This window comes from Bufo bufo, chromosome 1, assembly GCF_905171765.1.
Source record: "Bufo bufo chromosome 1, aBufBuf1.1, whole genome shotgun sequence".
NCBI lineage: Eukaryota > Metazoa > Chordata > Amphibia > Anura > Bufonidae > Bufo > Bufo bufo.
Genome location: NC_053389.1, coordinates 247,127,148 through 247,151,625, shown reverse-complemented (window position 1 = coordinate 247,151,625; position 24,478 = coordinate 247,127,148). Strand labels below are relative to the sequence as shown.

General features: G+C 45.9%; 1 protein-coding gene across 4 annotated transcripts in view; it reads left to right on the top strand.

The window, feature by feature from the left end:
• LOC121005501 (solute carrier family 23 member 2-like) overlaps positions 1-24,478 on the top strand; it is a 212,986-nt gene that overhangs the window by 81,557 nt on the left and 106,951 nt on the right. Inside the window, exon 1 of one of the 4 annotated variants that reach the window (XM_040438284.1) lies at positions 13,018-13,078. The exons of the other annotated variants lie outside the window; for them this stretch is intronic. Coding sequence (XP_040294218.1) covers positions 13,055-13,078 — 24 coding nt within the window. The 5' untranslated portion in view covers positions 13,018-13,054. Of the gene's footprint in view, positions 1-13,017; positions 13,079-24,478 lie in introns of those variants that run through there. 4 annotated transcript variants of the gene reach the window in all.

Genomic DNA, 24,478 nt, shown 5'->3' with positions numbered 1-24,478 from the left:
AAAAAGAGATTGTCCTGACCTACCTAACCCCATGTTCCGAGTGGCTGCATATGGACACAACCTGTAAAGGAAAAAAAAAAGAAAAAAAAAAAAAAGGTGAGCATTTAGAAAAAATGGAAACCATCTAGCTAAAAAAAAACAATAAAAGTAAATAAAATGCTAATAAGTATCATTAATACCTGTGCATTTGATTCATTTTGCCAGTGTCTTTGTTGTGCATTCAAGGACAGTGGATTATTTTGCAAGTATGCCAACAAAGAGAACAACGTTGAAATTTTTGAATTGGTGCAGACAATTGGAAAAGAAGCTTATGCAATGAGGGCAAAAATACTGTCAGGAATATTTGAATATGTTCAGCTGAAGTCAGGTGTGAGGCAGGTCAATGCTGAGTGCAATGTTGCACACATAATCTCAATGACGATGAGACAGGTACCAAGTGCAGTAATGACAACACAGTGTTCTTCTGTGTACTGCATTAGAAATGTAACTTCTTCAAGGACAATCCCTCTTCTGCCAGTCAATGGACATATTTTAGAAACGAATGGACTGCGTAAACTTCAGCTAACATTGGAAGATGGGCTGAACCTAAATGTGTCTAAATGTCTGAAGCCATTAGTCACCTCAAGAGTGTCCAGATGGCTTGAAAATTCAGAATGCATCTTTATTGAAATTTCTTTGATTCGGTCACGCACAGCTGCACCACTGGACAAGTACTTTGTATTGAAATAAGTGCGGAAACACAATATACACTGTCTGACATACCTGTAAACATACACCTGGACAGTCATTCATTCATGTTACGAGGGGTTGTTGCCTTCATTCCAGGAACTGGCAATAAGTCTCTTCGTCATTATGTGGCTTAGGCCTCATGCACAAGACCGTTGTTTTATTCCGTGTCCGTTGTTCCATTTTTCGTGATTTTCTGCGGACCCATTGACTTTCAATGGGTCCGTTGAAAACTCGGCTAATGCGCCGTTTGTCATCTGCGTCCGTGATCCGTGGTTCCAGTCCGTCAAAAAAATATAACCTGTTCTATTTTTTCCACGGAAAACGGTTCGCGGACCCATTCAAGTCAATGGGACCGTGAAAAATGCGGAGGCACACAAGATTGTCATCCGCGTCTGCGCGTCCGTTTATTTCCTATCATTTGCATGGCAAACTTGACTTAGACTTTTTTTTTTACTTTCCTTCATGTCTGGTGATCCTCCAAAAATAAAGGAAGACACACGGAAACAAAAACGGAAACGGAACAACGGAACCCCATTTTGCGGAACGGAACACAACAACGGTCGTGTGCATGAGGCCTTATTATAGAAGAAAATTTAATGGCTGGGAGAAATATGATGACTTGTGTAACTGTATTACAACAGCCTCTGCAAAGACCAAGATGCAACCCCATGTTGTAATATTTACAAAGGAGGAGTGAATATTTTCTTAAAAGGATACCCTAAGCCCCAAAAAACTTTAGCTTTAACCTTCTCCAGACATAGGGCGTACCCTTCCCTGGTACTTAAGGACACAGGGCAAACCTGTACGTCCTGAGTAGTTCCGATCACCGGCAGGCGGTGATCGGAACTGGGAGCAGGCACCTCTGACATCACCTCTCAGGATTGCCTCTCATTGGTCGGCTGGGCGGGCGGGCATTTCAAATTACAGCAGCGCTCCTCTCCTCCTTTTCAGTCCGGGAGCCGAGGAGAGAGGAGTGCTGCACGTCGGATCCTTCAGAGATCATCAGCCAGCACCCCCATCTGTGTCCCAGCACCCCCATTTGTGCACCACATGCAAGGTATTTAGGGAAAGGTTAGGGACAGGTTAGGTTAGGCAGGGATATTCAGGGAAAGTTAGTGGAAGTTTTTGATTGCATCACCCTAAATCGGGTGTCTGGGGTCCACAGCACAGCTGTGTGACCCTAGACCCCCCAGGGGTGCTGCAGCTTGCCCCCCCCCCCCTGCCCCACCCCACATCTTTTTTTTTTGGGCGCAAGCATTTATTTTATTTATTTTATTTTTTCTGCGTACGCTGACTGTGGCCGGCACTCTTAGCGTCCGGCCACTGTTAGCGCATCGCACACTCCACCGCTGATCAGCTTTGGACGGCTGATCAGCGAGTTTGAATGAAATTTTATTTTTTTCAAATTTTTTGCCCTTTTTATTTGTTATTTTTATTTATTTTGTCAACACGCACTCACACCAAATAAAGTTTAACACGCACACACACACACACACACACACACACATTCCCTTATGGCCCGCCGGATGTTCTCGGCCGAGGAGGCATACGCCCAGCTTGTCTCCGAGTCCGAGAGCCCCAGTCCGGACGATGCTTACCCCACTTTCCTTTTGTCATCCGCATCATCATCTAGCGATGATATTGAGCCCCCAAGGCGGCAGAGACGCCGCCAGGCGGTGCAAGGGGACTGCCATGCTAGGGACCCTGTGGCCCACACTAGTATGAGCAGCTCTGGGGCTCGTACTAGTTTTCCGGTGAACTTGTCTGGTGTACCCCAGAGCATTTTGAGCCTGCGATTCCTGAATTTGTAGGCCAACCAGGAATCCAGATTTCTACAGCGGGCTTCACTGAATACGACTACTTTAGTCTTTTTTCATTGACCACTTTGTAAACCTGATGGTGGAGCAGACGAACCTGTAGGCCCAACAGTTCGTTGCTCAACACCCGGGCTCCTTTTTGGCTAGGGCCGGTGGCTGGACTCCGGTTAGTGCAGCCGAGATGAGGACGTTTTGGGGCCTTGTGCTGCACATGGGCCTAGTCAAAAAACCTAGTGTCAGGCATTACTGGAGTGAGGCAGTGGCGGATCCAGAGCCTGGTCTCGGGAGGGGCACTTCCAGATTATTTTCTGTCCGCCGCCACAAAACAATGGTGCTTATAGAACAGACTACACAGTGTAGAGGTATACTGAACATTGTGTGGCACAGTGTATGCTATATGTGTATAACAAGCATATTCCACATGAAAACTTACAATTACTTGGCTTGGCCCTTGGGGATCTCGGACACCACTTCAACACTGACCGGGGGGCTCGGCGGAGCTGCGGAGTTTTATCCTAATGAGAAAGATTTCATAATAATAAGAATTTGGAGAAGGGGCAGAGGGATAGAAGAGCAGGGAGAGGCTAGTGCTGCTACTAGGGGGTCACACCATGGGGGAGTAATAAAGCCCACCATAATGCCCCCCCAGTAGAAATAATTATCCTTTATAATGTGCAAAAAATACCCCCTTGTAATGCCCCAGGTGAGCTAATGTCCCCATAGTGCCCCCATAATGTGCCAGTATAAAATACCCCTATATAGTGCCCCCAGTAAATGCCCCCATAGTGCTCCACACCCTCCTTCCTCCTAGTGCCCCCCATAATGTACCAGTATAAAATGCTCCAGTAAATGCCCTCAGTGTCCCCCATAATTTGCAAGTATAAAATACCCCTTCTTAGTGCCCCTGTAGATGACCCCATAGTACTCCTCTCCCCCCTTCCCCATAGTACCCACCATAATGTGTCCCAGTATAAAATTGTACTGTACAGAGCCCCCATATAAAACACCCCTTCTTTGTGGCCTCAGTAGATGCCCCTATAGTGCCCCCAATAATGTTCCAGTAACAAGAGCAACCCCCCCAATCATGTGCCAGTAATAACAGCCCCCCCATGTGACAGAAATAACAGCCCCCCATGTGCCAGTATTAATAACAGTCCCCCCCATGTGCCAGTATTAATAACAGCCCCCCCATGTGCCAGTATTAATAACAGCCCCTCCCCATGTGCCAGTATTAATAACAGCCCCTCCCCATGTGCCAGCAATAACAGCCCCTCCCCATGTGCCAGCAATAACAGCCCCCCCCATGTGCCAGCAATAACAGCCCCCCCCCCCCCGTGTGCCAGTAAAAGTATTGTGTATATATAAAAAAAACACATACTTACCTCCATGTCAGCGATGTGATGCAGGCCTCTTCTGGCCTGTGTCCCGCGCTGTACGGCTCAGGTGGCGCGATGACGTCATCGCGCCGCCTGCGCCGGCCTCTGATAGGCTGCCGGCACTAGTGCCTGCAGCCTATCAGAGGAAGGGAAAGGGACACGCCTCTCCTCTGCCTCAGCACAGTCATCTGTATCGCTGTCCTGAGGACGGCGATACAGATGACTATGGAGATCAGCGCTTCCACAATGGAAGCGCTCATCTCCCTGTGCCCCGCCGCCACCAGCTTGGGCGGGGGCAATTGCCCCGTTGCCCCCCCCCTGAATCCTCCACTGGAGTGGGGATGTCCTCTACCAGACCCCACTTTACATTACGGCCACGACACGTACCCGGTTTGAGGCCATCTGGAAATGCCAGCATTATGCAGATAATGCAGCATGTCCCCCCCCCCCCCAAGGTGATCCTGCCTATGACCGCCTGTACAAAATCAGGCCGGTCATCGATCACTTCAGGGCCAAATTTGTACAGGCCTATGTACCTGGAAGGGAGGTCCCGGTTGATGAGTCTCTCATTGCTTTCAAGGGGAGACTCCTTTTCCACCAGTATGTTCCCTCAAAGCGGGCGAGGTATGGTGTGAAGCTGTACAAACTTTGTGAGAGTACCTCAGGGTACACTTACAAGTTTTTCGTGTGTACGACGGGCGAGATTCCTGTATTCAACCCCCAGAATGTCCCCCCACTCTGGGTGTTAGCGGGAAACTTGTATGGGACCTTATGCACCCACTGCTAGATAAGGGTTACCACCTGTACGTGGATCACTTTTATACTAGTATCCCCTTGTTCCAGTCCCTTGTCGCCAGATCCACGTCCGCTTGTGGGACCGTGCGGAAAAATCAACTCTGCCTCCCTACCCACCACCTCCAGGTACCTATCCCCAAGGGTGCGACCCGTGCCCTTACCAGTGGAAACCTGTTGCTTGTCAGATATAAGGACAAGAGGGATGTCCTTGTACTGTCCACAATTCACGGTAATTGCATCACCCCTGTCCCTGTGCGAGGTACCGCGGCAACGGTCCTTAAGCCCGATTGTATCGTCAACTACAATCGGTATATGGGAGGAGTTGATCTCTCTGATCAAGTCCTCAAGCCATATAATGCCATGCGCAAAACCCGGGCATGGTACAAAAAAGTTGAGGTCTACTTGGTACAGGTTGCCTTGTACAACTCTTTTGTGCTGTCCTGGAGCGCTGGCAACACAGGGACATTCCTTCAGTTCTATGAGGCAGTCCTCAAGACCCTGATCTTTTCTGACCGGGAAAGAGCAGGCCGGGGTACCTCGGGAACTGGAGGCACCCGTATCATCCCTGGCCAGGTGTGGTCCCCCATACTGTAAAGAAGGTATGGTCCCAAAAAAGTGCAGAGTGTGTCACAGGAGGGGGATACGGAAGGACACCACTACTCAGTGTGACACGTGCCCCGATCATCCGGGCCTCTGCATTGACGGTTGCTTCAGGGAGTACCACACTTGCATGGAGTACTAAATTTATATCCCAATTTAGCCACTGACAATCAGAGAAAAAACTATGGTTCTCAGACTTGAGACACTAAAACAAAAAATTTCAAAAATATTATTTAGTAAAACTAAAATAAATAAAAAAAATTGACATATCAGGTATTGCTACGTCCGTAAGAATCTGCTCTATAAAAATACCCCATGACCTAACCCCTCAGATTAATTGTAATAGCAAGCGATCAAAAAGTCATATGCCCCCCAAATTAGTGACAATAAAACCGTCCTCTCATCCCGCAAAAAATGAGCCCCTTCCTAAGATAATCGGCTAAATGTCACTATGATTCTGTGGAAAAAAGGCCATGCAGAGACACATAGCATTATAAATCATGATAATGCCGTGCGCTCCTGCAAGTCCAGAGCGGAGGATTACACTCACACACGGAGCGTGATTCCCGCAATGGACTCGCTCGTGTGAAACAGCCCTTAGGGTACTTTCACACTTGCTGCAGAGGATTCCGGCAGGCAGTTCCGTCGCCGGAACTGCCTGCCGGATCCGTCAAAACGTATGAAAATCCTGATCCATATGACAAATGCATTGAAATGCCAGATCAGTCTCTCCGATGTCATTAGTGGCGTCGCTAGAGGGGGGCGAGGGGGTGTTTCCCGCTGATTCCCCCAGATGAATACTATCTAATCAGCGCTTCCATTATGGAAGTATAATCATTATTAGGACCTAACCTGGGTAAGGTATTTTTACAACTATATTAACTGATGCCTAACTAGGCAGTAGAACCTATCTTGACCCAGGTTAATTAATACTTCACTTTTATTTCTATATGTGTTAACCTGAATAAGGTGGATATATAAACGTGTTACTTATCTTTATTAATTATTCCTACAAACCGTCCTGACCTCAGTCCTGACAATCGTCCTGACCTCAGTATCTGAGGAAAGGGATTTAGGAGTAATTATTTCAGAAGACTTTAAAGGTGGGAAGACAATGTAATAGAGCAGCACGAAATGCCAGCAGAATGCTTGGATGTATAGGGAGAGGTATAAGCAGTAGAAAGAGTGAAGTGCTTATGCCGCTGTACAGAACACTGGTGAGACCTAACTTGGAGTATTGTGCGCAGTACTGGAGGCCATATCTCCAGAAGGATATAGATACTCTAGAGAGAGTTCAGAGAAGAGCTACTAAACTAGTACATGAATTGCAGGATAAAACTTACCAGGAAAGGTTAAAGGACCTTAATATGTATAGCTTGGAAGAAAGAAGAGACAGAGGGGATATGATAGAAACTTTTAAATACATAAAGGGAATCAACTCAGTAAAGGAAGAGAGCATATTTAAAAGAAGAAAAACTACCACAAGAGGACACAGTTTTAAATTAGAGGGGCAAAGGTTTAAGTAATATAAGGAAGTATTACTTTACTGAGAGAGTAGTGGATGCATGGAATAGCCTTTCTGCAGAAGTGGTAGCTGCAAATACAGTGAAGGGGTTTAAGCATGCATGGGATAGGCATAAGGCCATCCTTTATATAAGATAGGGCCGGGGGCTATCCATAGTATTCAGTATATTGGGCAGACTAGATGGGCCAAATGGTTCTTATCTGCCGACACATTCTATGTTTCTATGTTTCTAAACCAAAAAAAGAAGTTTTAAAAATACAGTCTCAACTGCACTAGTGGGTTGTAGTGATAAGTGGTGAGAAGGGGACGGGAGAGTGCACTAACTCCCACCCTCTCACATTAGAAGCAAAATGCTACAGTGTCACCAATTTGCAGGGCTGTTACTAGCTCTGTGCTGCTGTCAGTTTGACCATGTATAGCAGTGGGGACCTAGAAGCGTCACCCCACTGTCAAAAGGATGCACACTGCACCCATATACTCAGCAGGTCAGCTAGGGGCCAAAAGGCTAGTGGCCCTACAAACTATTGATGCACACTGCTATATGCCACGTGAAGCCTGAATGCTTGAATAATCGCACTGTTGGAGTATAGTCCATCCAGGACTAACCACAGCTGATTCACTGTGAAGTGGGAGACTGCGTGTTAAAAACTACAACTGCCCCCCGACATGTTTCGCCAGTATTCTGGCTTCTTCAGGGAAAATGGGCAGCAATGGGTGTGACCGCAATACCAGGGGGTTAAATGCTGAGTGTAATTGACAGGACGATCGTCCATTCATAATACCATCTCATGTCGGCACTGACCTGTTATCTTTAACTACACACACCCACTGAGCACGTCTGGTGACCTGGATGGACTATACTCCAACAGTGCGATTATTCAAGCATTTAGGCTTCACATGGCATATAGCAGTGTCCATCAATAGTTTGTAGGGCCCCTAGCCTTTTGGCCCCTAGCTGACCTGCTGAGTATATGGGTGCAGTGTGCATCCTTTTGACAGTGGGGTGACGCTTCTAGGTCCCCACTGCTATACATGGTCAGCACAGTCCAGTTTAGAGCACAGTCGACTGAGGAGGGAGAAAATTGCAGGCGGCGTCCATCCAGGAGCAGGAGGGGTAAGTGTTTCTTTTATTTTATAAAAAATGTGGCTGCTGGGGGCATAATAGGGGCTAATTGGAGCCATATGGGGGCTAATTGGAGCCATATGGGGGCTAATTGAAGGCATATGGGGGCTAATTGGAGGCATATGGGGGATAATTGGAGGCATAATGGGTCTAATTAAAGGCATATGGGGGCTAAATATGCATAATGGGGGCTAATTAGAGACACAATAGGGGCTAATTAGACTATTAGAGGCATATGGGGGCTAATGAGGCATATGGGCGCTAATGAGGCATATGGGCGCTAATGAGGCATATGGGCGCTAATGAGGCATATGGGGCTAATAAGAGGCATAATGTGGGCTAATAAGAGGCATAATGGCTTATAATGGGGGCTAATGAGGCATAATGTGGGCTAATAAGAGGCATAATGTGGGCTAATAAGAGGCATAATGGCTTATAATGGGGGCTAATGAGGCATAATGGGGGCTAATAAGAGGAATAATGGGGGCTAATGAGGCATAAGGGCTTATAATGGCGGCTAATGAGGCATAAGGGCTTATAATGGGGGCTAATGAGGCATAAGGGCTGATATGGGGGCTGATATGGGGGTGATAAGAGGCATAATGGGGGCTAATAAGAGGAATAATGGGGGCTAATGAGGCATAAGGGCTTATAATGGGGGCTAATGAGGCATAAGGGCTGATATGAGAGGCATAATGAGGGCTAATGAGAGGCATAATGTGTCATCAACAGATGCCCCCATAACAGTGTGTCTTCCACAGATCCACCATAACAGTGCGCCTGCGGAAGCAAGCAGAGGACGGCACAGCAGACGACTGAACAGCTTCTTTTGTAAGTAAATTGTTTTATTATAAATGTATCCCTGCAGACCGCAATTCTCTCGTATTTTGTAATCTTATTTATATATACTTATTTTGTTTTTGCCCCCCCATTTTTGACTGTGGTATCTTTGTGCCCCCCCCCCCCTATATATTGTTCCTAGAGTCGCCACTGGATGTCAGCAGGAAAAACGGATCCGGAATTTATTTATTTTTTCACTTTTTTTTTTGCGGTCTGAGCATGCGCAGACCGCAATGCCGAATCTGTTTTGCCAGAACACTCGGGGCCGGATCCGACATTAATGCATATCAATGGGAAAAAATGCAGTGTTCCGGGGTTTTGGACGAAGATAAAACCGCAGCATGCTGCGGTATTATCTCCGTACTGAAAAGGCAAAAAGACTGAACTGAAGACATCCTGATGAATCTTGAACGGATTACTCTCCATTCAGAATGCATTAGGATAAAACTGATCAGTTCTTTTCCGGTATTGAGCCCTGAGGACGGAACTCGATGCCGGAAAAGAATAACGCTAGTGTGAAAGTACCCTTACACAGGTTTTTTTCTACCAGGTTTTCACTACACCTCCTGTTTTACATCTGGCCTACTCTTGCAGTTGCTCTCTCTGGCCCAGCTCTGTATGGATCCAGGTCCAGGCTGGCTCATGAGTCAGCAACATATTCTTCTCTCACTACTGAATCTAAGACTCTAAGCTCAGACTGACTGACTAATCAAGCGGCTGTGGACTATAGCCTGTTAGTACCTTGTGCAAATATAGGCAACATATTAATTAACCCTTTCCCGCATTTGGATGTCTTGTATAAAATTACATGCAATCTGGATGTACAATTGGGTGTACAGTTACACCCAAATTGTCTCCCGGGGTGTGACACTTTAAAGTAGAGGTGGGACGAATCCAATTTTTTTCGAATCCGAATCCGAAAAGGTTCTCAAATATATCGAATCTCGAATCCTACAAATCCTGTACATAAGAATTGTGTGAACGGTGTAAGAAACAAAGTGATCCAAACACTTATGGGGGGATCTGTGGATGACACTGTTATGGGGGGGATCTGTGGATGGCACTGTTATGGGGGGGATCTGTGGATGGCACTGTTATGGGGGGATGTCTGGATGGCACTGTTATGGAGATCTCTGGATGGCACTGTGATGGGGGGATTTGTGGATGACCCATATATAGCATCTTATGCTATGTGCCATCCACAGATTCCCCCCCCCCCCCCCATAACAGTGTCCCTGCAGTGTAAATGACCCCCAATACAGGGGCTGGGGGCCGGCATCTGGATTAGGAATGACAGCGGGGACTGGTGCAGTCCCTGTATTCTAATGCACCGGCCCGCTGTCTGTAGTATAATCTTATTTAACCTGCATTGTTAAGATATAATAATCATGTGTAATCCATCTGTATTACTTACAACATTAAGTTCCGTAGCAGAGAGGAGGGAGGAGGGAGGCCGGGAGGACGGGCGGGCGGCGCATCACTCACTACGTCACGCGCCCATGCCGCCTGTTTCATCAATAAAGTGGGCGCCGCAGGCGCATGACTTAGTGAGTGACGCGCCACCCGCCCTCCCTCCTCTCTGCTACGGAACTTAAAGGGACATCAGCATATTTAGTTATATATATATATGACATTACAGGTCTTATACAGTCTATTAAAAGCATCTAAGTATCCCCCCTGTCCACCTTATAAATACGGAAAAATAAAGTTTTATAACCTGCTTGTCTCGTCACCAATCTGCACAAGGGGCGGCGTTTCATCTCAAAATGCGCCCAGCCAGCCGCTCCCAACTGCCGTTCTGAAGCCCCGCCCAGCTCATCAATATACACTTCGCTGGGCGGCGGCTACAACTCTCCCCAGTCACGATCCTGCGCATGGGCAATTGAATCCTCCTGGCATCGTTCATGTCTAATCTTCTGCGCCCCACCGTGGTTACATCGCGCCTGCGTACACACCCAGCCTGCGTCTTCGAGGCCGCTGCAGCCTCTGCCTCATGCGCATGCGCCAGGCACTGTTCAGAGCGCTGCTCACTCACATCTCAAAGGGGTTAATGATAGTGCGTCCGACCTCCAAATCTTCACACCGCCCTCATTGTCTGTGTGTACACAGTGCAGACAAAGAGAGGCGGAGGAAGAGTTTGAGGTTCGAGTACGTCTAGTGTCAATTTCTGGTGGACCAATTTTTCATAATAAAAAGGTAAATAATGTTCCCCCCATTAGTTTCTGTTATACATTTATTTCCCTGCAATTGTAAATGAGATGTGAGTGAACAGTGCCTGGCGCATGCGCATGAGGCAGAGGCTGCAGCGGCCTCGAAGACGCAGGCTGGGTGTGTACGAAGGCGCGATGTAACCACGGCGGGGCGCAGGCGCAGAAGATTAGACATGAACGATGCCAGGAGGATTCAATTGCCCATGCGCAGGATCGTGACTGGGGAGAGTTGTAGCCGCCGCCCAGCGAAGTGAATATTGATGAGCTGGGCGGGGATTCAGAACGGCAGTTGGGAGCGGCTGGCTGGGCGCATTTTGAGATGAAACGCCGCCCCTTGGGCAGATTGCTGACGAGACAAGCAGGTTATAAAACTTTATTTTTCCGTATTTATAAGGTGGACAGGGGGGATACTTAGATGCTTTTAATAGACTGTATAAGACCTGTAATGTCATATATATATAACTAAATATGCTGATTTGGCCTGTCAGTGTCCCTTTAATGTTGTAAGTAATACAGATGGATTACACATAATTTTTATATCTTAACAATGCAGGTTAGATAAGATTATACTACAGTGAGCGAGGCCAGTGCATTAGAATACAGGGACTGCACCGGTCCCCGCTGTCATTTCTAATCCAGACGCCAGTCCCCAGCACCTCCTCCCTCTGTTGATGCACCCGCCCACAGCGCTGTGCGGCATGGCGGGGGCCGTGTATCATTAGGTTATATCTCGTCGCGGGATTCGGCGGGTTCGAATTTTACTAAATTACGTCGGGATTTGAGTCCACAAATCCCACAAGATTCGAGGGATTCGTGTATTTGACGGATTCGTCGTCCCACCTCTACTTTAAAGTATGACAGCCCCAGAGTCTCTGCCCTCACTGAGAGAAGCTGGCAAGGGACCAATCGGAGTGTAACATACAGCTTCCACTCTGCTGCAACGGCTGAGATTGGTGTTGGCACCGATTCTAGCCATTTACCCCCTTAGACAGCACCCAGTCCCATTGGGACGCTGGCATACCATGGCAACCGGACCCCTTTAAAAAGGCATCCAGGCTTGCCATCTATCTAAGCCTGCCAGACCCTGAGGGTCTGATCAGGCTTAGGGTTTATGCACACGACTGTTGGATGTTTTGTGGTCCGCAAATTGTGAATCTGCAAAACACGTATACCAGCCGTGTGCATTCTATATTTTGCAGAATGGAACAGCTAGCCCCTAATAGAACAGTCCTATCCTTGCCTGTAATGCGGACAATAATAGGACATGTTCTATTTGTTTGCGAAACAGCCATGTGGACATACGGACAAGAAATAAATGAAATTTCCGTTTTATTGCATCCCCACTGAAGTGAATGGTTCCACATATGGGCCACAAAATAAATAGAATAGACACAGAAAAAAACTAAGTTTGTGCGCATGAGCCCTTAGGGTGCATTCACATGATCATATGTATTTTGCGGTCCACAAAACACTGAGTCCCAAAAAATATGGATGACATCCGTGTGACGTTCGTTTTGCATCTTTTATTAATTTTTTTGCAGATCCATTGTAACAATGCCTATCCTTGCCTGTAAAACGGACAAGAATAGGACATGGTCTATGTTTTTTGCGGGGCTACGGAACAGACATACAGATGCACACAGCACATGTTGTACTGTCCACATTTTTTGCAGCACTATTGAAATGATTGGGACAGCATCCGGCCTGCACAAGATGCAGATTGGATGCTGACCAAAAATACAGTCGTGTAAATGGGACCTTGGTGTCAATGTAAAACTGACATTACAGTGCATTACATTAGATGACTATTGCAGTGCACTGAACAGCAATCAGACCCACTGGATCTTGAAGATCCAAGTGGGACTTGATTAAAAAAAACTGTGTAAAAATTAAAAAAGTAAAATAATTAAATAAAATAAAATTGCCTTTTCCCATATCCGCTGTCACGAACCAGCGGGTGTGAATCCACTGTGCCACGTGTCCTACCTCCTCTAAGGGCGTTGTCTAAGTGAACCCCTCGATTCTTCACAATACCCCTGATGGTGGGGAAAGACTTTCCCGAGGTGAACACCAGGTCGCTACCTCTTGAGAAGGATAGGTACACGAAGCAGCTGGTCCAGGCAGACCAGGCGGTACCTGAGAAAGGTACCAGAAGTACAGGCGTAGTCAGGCAGGCGCAGTTGTTATCAATTAACACAACCACAATAAAGGTTTGGTCAAACCGGTACCAATGTAATGGGCTAAACCCTTCAATCCAATAACTAATCACAATAATGGGTAGCTTATTAATACTTTTTTTTTTTTTTTATATTTTATTATTCTAATAGAAAATTTATATCCATAATACATTTATGATATTATAAAATCCATAAGTCCGTCAATTCTGATTCATAGACATGATTAACAATAATTGCATACAAGTGACCATAATTATATGAGCACTTAAAAATCAAGCGAGGATCTCTTACTGAGGAGGATAAAAGGATTCACCCGACATCCAAAGCTTAATAAAGCAGATGGACAGAGCATCTCATTTAGCATAATATAATCTATAAAGGGCAGGGATAAGAGGCCCGCAGCCCAGATGGCCACCAAGCAGCGAGCGCGCATCGCGCACGCCCTCCCCCAGACCTGGGTAAGCACGATCGGCAGGATTGACACTCATGTGGCCAATCACTTGATACTCACATGCTCCATACGAGGCGGGCTGACGGCAATCTTTAATCACAAACATTTCATAGAGCAGAGAATAGGAAAAAAGGGGGTCCAGCAGTCCTCTATCACAGTGGTAGAGAACCCACTCACATATTTTACTGCCTCATCCCCATGTGGTTAAGTTGAATATTAGCACCGTAATTAGCCGTATCTCGCATATATTCACATTGGTATCTCATGTGCCAAAGAACTCAAGTCGAGTATCGCTCGGCAGTCACCAGCAATTGAAGAGGATGTAGATAAAAAACACAACCAGAGATCCACTCTGTCACATACATAGTAGCACGCCTACCACATGTGTCATATCACTGCCTGCAGTCGAACCTCATGTCTGTCAGGAAGAGCCGCACCCCGAGTCGCGCCCGATATCCAGGTGCCCCGAGGTCCCGAGCCCTGATCCCCTGCCCATATGCCGCTCAAAATTAAAATTTCAACTATTATTTAATGGCGGAAAATCCTCCCATCCTCCAACATTCCTAGAGATACACCTGTGCTCCGGTATAACTTCACATACTTCACCGATACAATACATATAGAAGAGGCCAGACTAATAGAATTTTCCCTAGCCCACCCCACCAACCCACCCCCCCACCCTGCAGGAAAAAAAAAAAAAAAGAAAAAAAAAAAAGAGAAGGTTCCTAATTAATTAACCGTGTCCCAATCTTTCCATAAATTATTCTACTTTAAGTAGGATCCTCTTTGTTTGTAAAGAATCTTCTCGTAGCTTTTCACTTTCTCAACCAAACCCAGCCAATTATTACAGTGAACACCAGGTCGCTACCTCTTGAGAAGGATAGGTACACGAAGCAGCTGGTCCAGGCAGACCAGGCGGTACCTGAGAAAGGTACCAGAAGTACAGGCGTAGTCAGGCAGGCGCAGTTGTTATCAATTAACACAACCAAAATAAAGGTTTGGTCAAACCGGTACCAATGTAATGGGCTAAACCCTTCAATCCAATAACTAATTACAATAATGGGTAGCTTATTAATACTTAACGTTTAATTGTATCAAAAATTAAAATAATAGGCCCTTAAAGTGTAGATTAAAAATCTATGCTGAGTGCAATTAAAGTGCTGCATACAAATCTCCTGTTAGCAGATGCCAATTAGGAGAAGGGGGGACCAAAAAAGGAAGGGGATAGTAATATGGATAGATTGAGGAGAAAGGATGCACAGTAAGAGGGACACACTGTTGGGTCACAGGCCCTGGAAGTCCCTAGCTGTCGCTCCTTATCACCCTATATCCTAGCACTAACCCTATGTCCCCCTACCTAGACGTGGACTGCCCAACTTTGTCCGAGAGATAGTGTGGTCCCTAAGATCTAAAAAAGGGGAACAACCTATATCAGAAAGAAGAAGGCACAAGTTGTAGACTGACAAACAACAGATATAAGGTGAACTATGCTGATTGTTGGTATTGTAATTGAAATAAGCATAGTCCTCTGGGGTCAATAATAGATCCCAATATAGGTGAGCAAAAAATATCCCGACGCGTTTCCTTGAAGGTTAGCAAATCTTCAGGGGACTATAACCTTTAGATATGTAGGTCACTCAATCAACTGAAATATAGATATCACAGATTCAGTCGGATATCATAAATTCTGTAAGAAGTAGCCCTTAGATATCAGGACCACAGCCAATCTAGTGGTATACAGAAATCATGAAACTAAAGGATTTCAAGTCACTTCACCAAAAGTGGCTCAAGATCCCCAGTGGCCACCTGTTTCAGGGTCACTAGTTCATCAATCATCAAATAAATAGGTCTCGAGTCACTCTAGTCCAAGTGGCTCAAAATAACCAGTGACCACCTGTTTCAGGATCACTAGTAAGACACGGTGTATCAGATAAACCACCGATATGGTCAAGGTCCAGGTAAAAAACTGTGTAAATAACCTGGATTACATCACACTCAAAGATGTTAGAAGAGCTGGCTCTCAGGTGTTGAATAGGCTTTCTTGGTGTATTAACACCCACCAAATTGTATTCGGAGCCGTTCAACACTACGTGCAGAGAAACGCTAGACAGTGATGGTATTCAAACACAGAGTCAGCTAAGCACTTATCTGCACAATCTTGATAAATCGATTGTTCACAGAAAGGTGCGGATATCACTCCTTGGCATCCCGCGTGTGGCAGCAGCAACGAGGGTGAGTTCGCGGCTCATTTAAAAAGCCGTCCTGTTCCGCCCACTCCCCGCCCAGTGACATCATCTTATCATCTGTTCGGGTCACGTGACAACAGCACGTGATTACTCCCCGGTCAGATGACCTGGCAGTGGTTGGAGGCGCTCCGCAAGTAGTTCTATCTTGGCAACCGCTCAAACAACAGTTGTCTCCAAGGGGTGGAGACCGCGGTCAGTAAGCTATTAGTCTTGCAGCCGCCGCAGCCATAACGCCGCCCCACATTGCTCAGGATTATTGGCGTCACCAGAGGGCGGGTTTGTTACAATGTATCAGTGGAATCAGCAGGCAAAGCAGGTCCACCAAATGCATTGAACAGTAAAATCATGCCTCGGGAATCCATAGAGTCATGGATCCCGGGATTACATAATGGAGTTTTTATGGCTAGGCCTCATAATAACTGCCTTGATTTAAACTACATGGTACACCCACCGCAAAAACAGTAATATTAGACCCTGGAGCCGAGTGGGGATAGTGGGATAAGAGGATAGTTCTAAACATGTACAGGCTACAAACCAGGGAGACAAGTGGATCCATGGGGTAGTGACACATATAGTCCTTTAAGGATCGATGTAACTGCAAAATGACAATTGTTCATTCAGCCCCATCGGAGCCACCGTTTGCAGTTGAAAGATCCACCAAGTCTCCCTCTGTAAAATCCTCCTATCCCAATCACCTCCTCGTCTTGGTCTTTGGACCATTTCAATTCCCATAAAGGTCAGATATGTCACCTCCGTGTACAGTGTTCACATGTGTGGCTAAAGGTGTATCTCTATCATTTCTAATATCACCCAAATGTTCACCCACCCGCCGCCGAAGCTCACGGGTGGTCTTGCCCACATATTCCAGGCCACATATACAGTTGGCTTTGTATATCACGCCTCTTGTGCGGCAGTTCACGAAGTGTCTAATTTGGTACACAGTACCAGTGACATTACCACAAAATGAGCGTCCCTGCATAATATGTGGGCGCCACACAGCCACTGCAGCGAAAACTGCCAATAGGGCGCCGGAGCCAGGTTTCTCCACTATCCTGATTCTCGCTGAAGTGGCTGTGGACTAGCCGATCCTGGAGGCTCAAGCCCCTACGGTACGTGACCTGTGCTGTCTCCGAGATGACATTTTTTATATCAGGGTCAAGTAGGAGGACTTCCCAGTGATTTCTCAGTACCCGTTTCACTTCATCCGAAGCGCCATCAAAAGTGCCTATCAGGCGTATCGGGCCACTAGTTGTTGTTTTTGGTTTAGGGTATAATAGTTCATCCCTGTTACTACCACAGGCCCTCCTATATGCTGACCTCAGGACAGCATCAGGATACCCCCTCTCACGAAATCTGCACTGTAGATCTTTAGCTTGTTGTTTAAAGTCACACCAGGTGGAACAGTTCCTCCTGATGCGCAGGTACTGTCCCACCGGTATCCCTCTCTTCAGGGGTTGTGGATGGTGACTCGTCCAATGTAACAGCGAATTCGTGGAGGTAGGTTTCCTGAATGTTTTAGTTTGCAACATATTATCCTTGTCCCTTGATATCTCTATGTCAAGGAAGGGCAGGTGTTGCTTTTAAATTCCAAAGTGAATTTCATAATAATAGAGTTTATATTCAGTTCCTGTATGAAACCAATAAACTCACTCTCCTTGCCCTTCCAGACGACAAAAATGTTGTCTATAAATCTGGCCCACGTTAAGACGCATGGGATGTAGTTGCTGGGTGCATAGCTGAATACCAGGGTCCATTCCCACCAGCCCAGGAACAGATTTGCATACGACGGGGCACAGGAACTCCCCATCGCAGTGCCCCAGAGCTGGTGGTAAAGGACCCCGTCAAACAGGAAAAAATTCCTTGTCAAGACAAAGTTCAGTAAGTGTAGAACAAATATGTTATGTAGGTGGAACTGACGTCCCCTCATACTCAGATATGTTTCTACAGCCCTCATTCCTAGGGTGTGGGGTATTGAGGAGTATAGGGCCTCAACATCAATTGAAGCCAGGTATGTACCCTCCTCCAGAGATACCCCCTCCAGGCGCAGTTGTTACCAGGAGCAACAGTGCAGGACCGAAGGATGAGGCAGAGGTGTAGTCAGACAGGCAAAAGGTCAGGTCAGGCGGCACAGGTCAGGCAATCTGGTTTGGCAGCAGGAGAGTCAAGGCAAGCTGGCAGGGATCAGACGAGTAACAGAATCCAGGGACACAAGTACGAGTCAGGAACACAAGTGGTGATCAGGAACCTAAGCAGAGCACAAGGACCTTGACACTGAGGCATCTGGGAAGGGGGCTGAGCCACTTATATATGTGCATGAGGGCTAAGATTGGTCACGTATCTTGTTCTCAGTCTGAAAGATCCAATCCGGGTCAACATAAATAAGACCCAAGGCTCTAAAAAATGTATCTACCGACTGGAGAGACGGTGATCCGGTCAACAGAGAAAAAGCCCAAGACTGTGCATCATCCTTAAGCAAAGAAATGATCATACCCACACATTGACACTCATCCCCAGAAAAGTATGGACGCAGCTTAAAGTACAATTTACACGATTCCCTGAACCAAATGAAATTGTCACTACCCCCAGAAAATCTGTCCGAGAGGGCAACCTTAGGTTCAGGGCAAGCCTGGTACCCACCATCAGAACCAGCCGCCTGTGGTCTCTGAATCCGTAAGACTGTCGCGCGGAGGTCCGCTACCTCCAAAGACAGTCCCTGCAGCTGTTCGACCAGTACAGACATAGGATCCATAGCTGCACTGACCTGAACGAAATGGCGGATTTTGTGGTGGTTGATAATGTCACCATCAGTGTGGGGGGGGGGGGGGGGGGGACTCTACACTGAACACAGGAGGGAAGGGGGAACAGTAACTGGGCCTGGAAACTAGGGAAGAAACAAGTCGCCTCCTATACAACCCGTAATCCGGGCCCTGACTACCTATCAATATGAATAGACCTTGAAGGTAGGAATATTCATAAGCAGGATACCTAGGCCGTGATTTCCCTATAAGGCCCTGGAATAAGCATAGGACCAGAAACAACCCATTCCCCAGATGCACGAATGGAAGTCTCTGTCTCAGTCCCAGATACAACAACAGGGAATATAACAAATACAAACAAACGCGACACTAAACTTCTGTAGAGATGGAAGAACAGGAACACCAGAGAGGATCTCACATCAGCTCAGCCAAACCCAAATAAAGCTAACAACCGCATAGTCAGACGGGTGGGGTGAGACTATAAAGGTTAGAAGTGATGACCACTGAACAACAGCTGAGTTAACCCTATCAACACTGAATCAAGAAAAATCAAGGAGGCTGTTAGATTCCTCCACGCTCAGCCAATCTCCTTGATTTCCTGACATCAGTCACCTGAGGGACCGTGACAGTACCCCCCCTTCTATGGGTGAGCTCTGGGCACCCAGGACCGACCTTATCAGGATGGGCTCTGTGAAAGGCCTTCACCAGACAATTCGCATTAACATCGGCCGCTGGTACCCACATCCTCTCCTCTGGTCTGTAACCCTTCCAGTGGACGAGATACTGGAGGGATCTACGGAGAACTCGGGAGTCCACAATCCTGCTGATTTGAAATTCTAAATTACCGTCCACCATGACAGGAGCGGGAGGAAAGGAGGACGGCTTAACAGGTTCGACACATTTCTTCAACAACGACTTATGAAATACATTATGAATTTTCAAAGCCTGAGGAAGTTTCAAGACGGAAGGCTACAGGGTTAACAATGGCAGTGATCTTATATGGACCAATAAATCTTGGGCCCAATTTCCAAGAAGGTACCTTAAGCTTAATGTTTTTTGTGGCCAGCCACACAGAATCACCCACTCTCAGGTCCGGACCATTTATACGTCTCCTGTCAGCCACACGCTTATACCTGTTGCCCATCTTTTTCAGGTTATTTTGAATTTTCCGCCAAATCGAAGACAATCGTTCCTCCTCAGGAATACCAGAAGTTTGAGAACCAGAAAATGTGCCAAACTGTGGATGGAATGCATATGCCCCAAAAACGTATCAGTAGACTCCTGTCTACGGTTATTAATGGCAAACTCGGCTAACGACAAGAATGAAGACCACTCCTCCTGGTTCTCCAAAACAAAACATCTCAAGTAAGTCTCCAGATTCTGTTTGGCGCGCTCCGTCTGTCCGTTCGACTGAGCATGAAAAGCAGAAGAAAAGGACAATTGTACCCCCAGTCGAGTACAGAACGCTTTCCAAAATCTGGAAACAAACTGGGTCCCCCAATCAGACACCACATCAGAGGGAATGCCATGTAGTTTCACGATGTTATCGACAAAAACCTGTGCAAGAGTCTTGGCATTAGGTAGAGCAGGCAATGCTATAAAATGCGCCATCTTTTTCCCGAAGAATTCAGTAAATCCGTGATAAAGTCCATAGACAAATGTGTCAAAGGTCTGGACGGGATGGGTAATGGAAGAAGAGATCCAGAAGGTCGAGTATGTGTCACCTTAGCACGAGCACAGGTACTACAGGCTGACACATAGTCCTCAACACACTTACGCAGCCCCGGGCACCAAAATCTGTGTGAGATGAGATCGACAGTGGATCTACTCCCAGGGTGTCCAGCCAAGACAGTACAGTGATGTTCCTCAAATACCTTATGACCTAAGTCTGAAGGAACAAACAATTTCCCTGCAGGACAAGAGTCCGGAGCATCCTCCTGGGCCTCCCATACCTTAGCCACAAGATCAGGATATAGGGCAGCTATGACTACCTCTTCAGACAAAATAGGACTAGGATTTTTAGAATCACCCACCCCCAGGAAAGCTGTGCGACAAAGCATCCGCCTTGACGTTCTTAACCCCAGGGTGGTAGGTGATAATGAAGTTAAATCAGGTGAAAAACAGCGACCATCTGGCCTGCCTTGGATTCAGTCATTTAGCCGACTCAAGGTAAGCTAGATTTTTGTGATCAGTAATTACCGTAATAGGATGAATTCCTCCTTCCAACCAATGGCGCCATTCTTCAAAAGCCAACTTCATGTCCAGAAATTCCCTATTACCCATGTCATAATTTCTTTCAGCAGTCGAAAGTTTTTTAGAGAAAAAAGCACATGGGCGCCGTTTACTAGGTGAAGGACCTTGCGACAAAACTGCTCCCACCACTGCCTCGGATGCGTCCACCTCTACAATGAATGGCTGAGACACATCCGGTTGCACCAGAATAGGGGCTGAAGCAAAACATTCCTTCAGGCATAAAAGGCTTGTAATGCCGCCTCAGACCCTAATCGGGGCCCTGACTACCTATCAATATGAATAGACCTTGAAGATAGGAATATTCATAAGCAGGATACCTAGGCCCGGATTTCCCTATAAGGCCCTGGAATAAGTTTAGGACCAGAGACAACCCATTCCCCAGATGGACGAATGGAAGTCTTTGTCTCAGGCCCAGATACAACAACAGGGAATATAACAAATACAAACAAATGCGACACTTAATTTCTGTAGAGATGGAAGAAAAGCAACACCACAGAGGATCTCACACCAGCTCAGCCAAACCTAAATGAAGTCATCAATGGCATAGTCAGAAGGGTGGGGTGAGGCTATAAAGGGTAGAGGCCACTGAGCAACATCTGAGAAAAGGGAAGTGGTCATTAACCCTATCAACACTGAATCAAGAGAAATCAAGGAGGCTGTTATATTCCTCCATGCTCAGCCAATCTCCTTGATTTCCTGACATCAGTCACCTGAGGGACCATGACAATAATTGATTATAAAATAAAATAAACTACACATAATTGGTATTGCCGAATCCTTAACAACATGATCTATAAAATGATCATATTACTAATCCTGTATGATGAACACTGTAAAAAAACAAAATAAAAAAACAATGACTAAATTGCTGTCTTTGTCACTTCACCTTCCAAAAAATTGAAGAAAAAGTGATTAAAAAGTCATATGTATCCAAAAATTATTTCAATAAAAACTACAGCCTATCCTCACACAGTTACATTGGTGAAAAATAAAAATGTTATGGATGTTAGTATATGGTGATGCAAATACAAAAAGTGATTTTATGCTGAAAAAGTAGTAAAACATTAAAAAAAAAAACTATATACATTTGGTCTTACCATAATCCTATCAACCCACAGAATAAAATTATCATATATACCGCATGAGACATATGTACCCCAAAATGATACCAATAAAAACTGCAGTCCATCCTGCAAAAAAACAAGCCCTGACAAGGCTACATTGGTGAAAAAATATAAATATTATGGCGCCTAAAACAATTTCAGCAAATTCCATGTTAGAAAATCCCAATGCCACTCTTTCCCTTCTGAACACTGCCATTCCCCCAAACAACAGTTTATCGGCACAAGTGGGGTGTTGCCATATTCATGAAAAAATGTGTAAAATTGTGGGGTGCATTTTCCCCTGTTATGCCTTGTGAAAATGAAAAATCTGGGGCTAAAGCAACATTTTATTGGAAATAAAATGTAATTTTTCATTTTCACAGCCAAGTGTTTCTAAATTCTATGAAATGCTTGTTGTGTCAAAGCATTAAACTTCACCCCTCGATCAATTCCTTGATGGGTGTAGTTTCCAAAATGTTGTCACTTTTTGGGGTTTTCTTTCTAGAGGTACCTCAGGGTCTCTTCAAATGTGCCATGGCACCCAAAAACCATTCAAGCAAAATCTGCCCCCCAAAAACAATATTGTGCTCCTTTCCTTCTGAGCCCTGCCGTATGCCCATGAAGAGATTTATGACCACATAGGGGGTGTTTCTGCAAACTACAGAATCAGGATGATAAATATTGAGGTTTGTTTTGCTGTTAACCCTTGCTGGGTTGCAGAAGAAATGGATTAAAATAAAAAATCTGCACACACAAAAAAGAAAGTTTTTAATTTCACCTCCATTTTGCTTTAATTCCTGTGGAACACCTAAAGGGTTAACAAAGGTTGTAAAATCGGTTTTGAATAAATTGAGAGGTGTAGTTTCTAAAACGTAGTCATTTTTGGGTGGTTTCTATTATGTAAGCCCGTTAAAGTAACTTCAGGACTGAAATGGTCCTTAAAAACACGTTTTTTTAAATTTTATTTCCAAAATTGTAAGCCTTCTAACATCCTGAAAATTTAAAATGACATTGACAAAATTGTGCTAACATGAAGTAGACATATGAGGAATGTGAATTAATAACTATTTTGCAAGGAATAACTATTTTGTCTTAAAATCTGAGAAATTCTAATTTAGAAAATTGCAAATTTTTCAAAATTTTCTGTAAATTTTTTATTTATTTTTTTTATACATAAAGGTAAAACGTCTGTCAAGGTTCTCATTTATCCAGGTCATGGTATATCTGTAAAGAATAAATCAAGGCAACTGGACTTACTGTAAAGGGTAAGTCCAGTTGCCTTGATTTATTCTTTACAGATATAAAGGTAAAACGTTTCAACTCAAATTCACCACTAACATGAAGTATGGTGTGTCACGAGAAGAAGGTCTTAGACATCTTCTAATTTGCACGGGGGATGAACAATCTTTGTGACAATCATTTGTCACCCATCAACCATTGTGGAGGTCCTTTAAACTAGCACTGGCTTGTTTTATCAGCGATCAGTACAAGTTATTATTACCCCTTATCAGGCTGTCTCAAACCACCCTTACATTATTCTTATACCGATCCTAAGATACATGCCGTATTGTACTGCAGAGTTGCACTCACTGTATACATTCATTATATTACTTATCCTGTATTGATCCTGAGTTACTGCCTACATTATACTTCAAAGCTGCACTCGCTATTCTGCTGGTGGAGTCACTGTGTACACACATTACTTATCCTGTACTGATCCTGAATTACATCCTGCATTATACTCCAGAGCTGCACTCACTATTCTGCTGGTGGAGTCACTGTATACCAGTGCTTCTCAAATAGTGGGGCGCGCCCCCCAGGGGGGGCACCAGGCTCCGTAAAGGGGGGACTCGTTCAGGCGTTCAGGGCCGGCCTTTGGGGTGTGCGAATTTCTTCTGTATAATGCCGGCAGGCCGGGCGGCCGGCGCGTCACTCAGTGATGTCACGTGCCTGCGCCGCCTGCTTTATGAATGAAGCAGGCGGCGCAGACAAGTGACGTCACTGAGGGACGCGACGGCCGCCCGGCCCGACTGCCGGCATTATACAGAAGAAATTTGGATATACGGTACTATTAGGAGTGAGGGGGGCATGTTTAATAACTTTAAACGGCGGCGGCAGGCACACGGAATCTGTGGATGGCACAGTTAAGGGGTGGGGGTCTGTGGATGGCACTGTTATGGGCTGGGGGGGGCACTGTGTATGGCACTGTTATGGGGTGGGGGGTCTGTGGATGGCACATATATAACAGTGCCAGCCACAGATCCCCCTGTAACAGTGCCAGCCACAGATCCCCCCCATAAGTGTCCGTCATCCACAGATCCCCCCCATAAGTGTCCGTCATCCACAGATCCCCCCCATAAGTGTCCGTCATCCACAGATCCCCCCCATAAGTGTCCGTCATCCACAGATCCCCCCATAAGTGTCCGTCATCCACAGATCCCCCCATAAGTGTCCGTCATCCACAGATCCCCCCATAA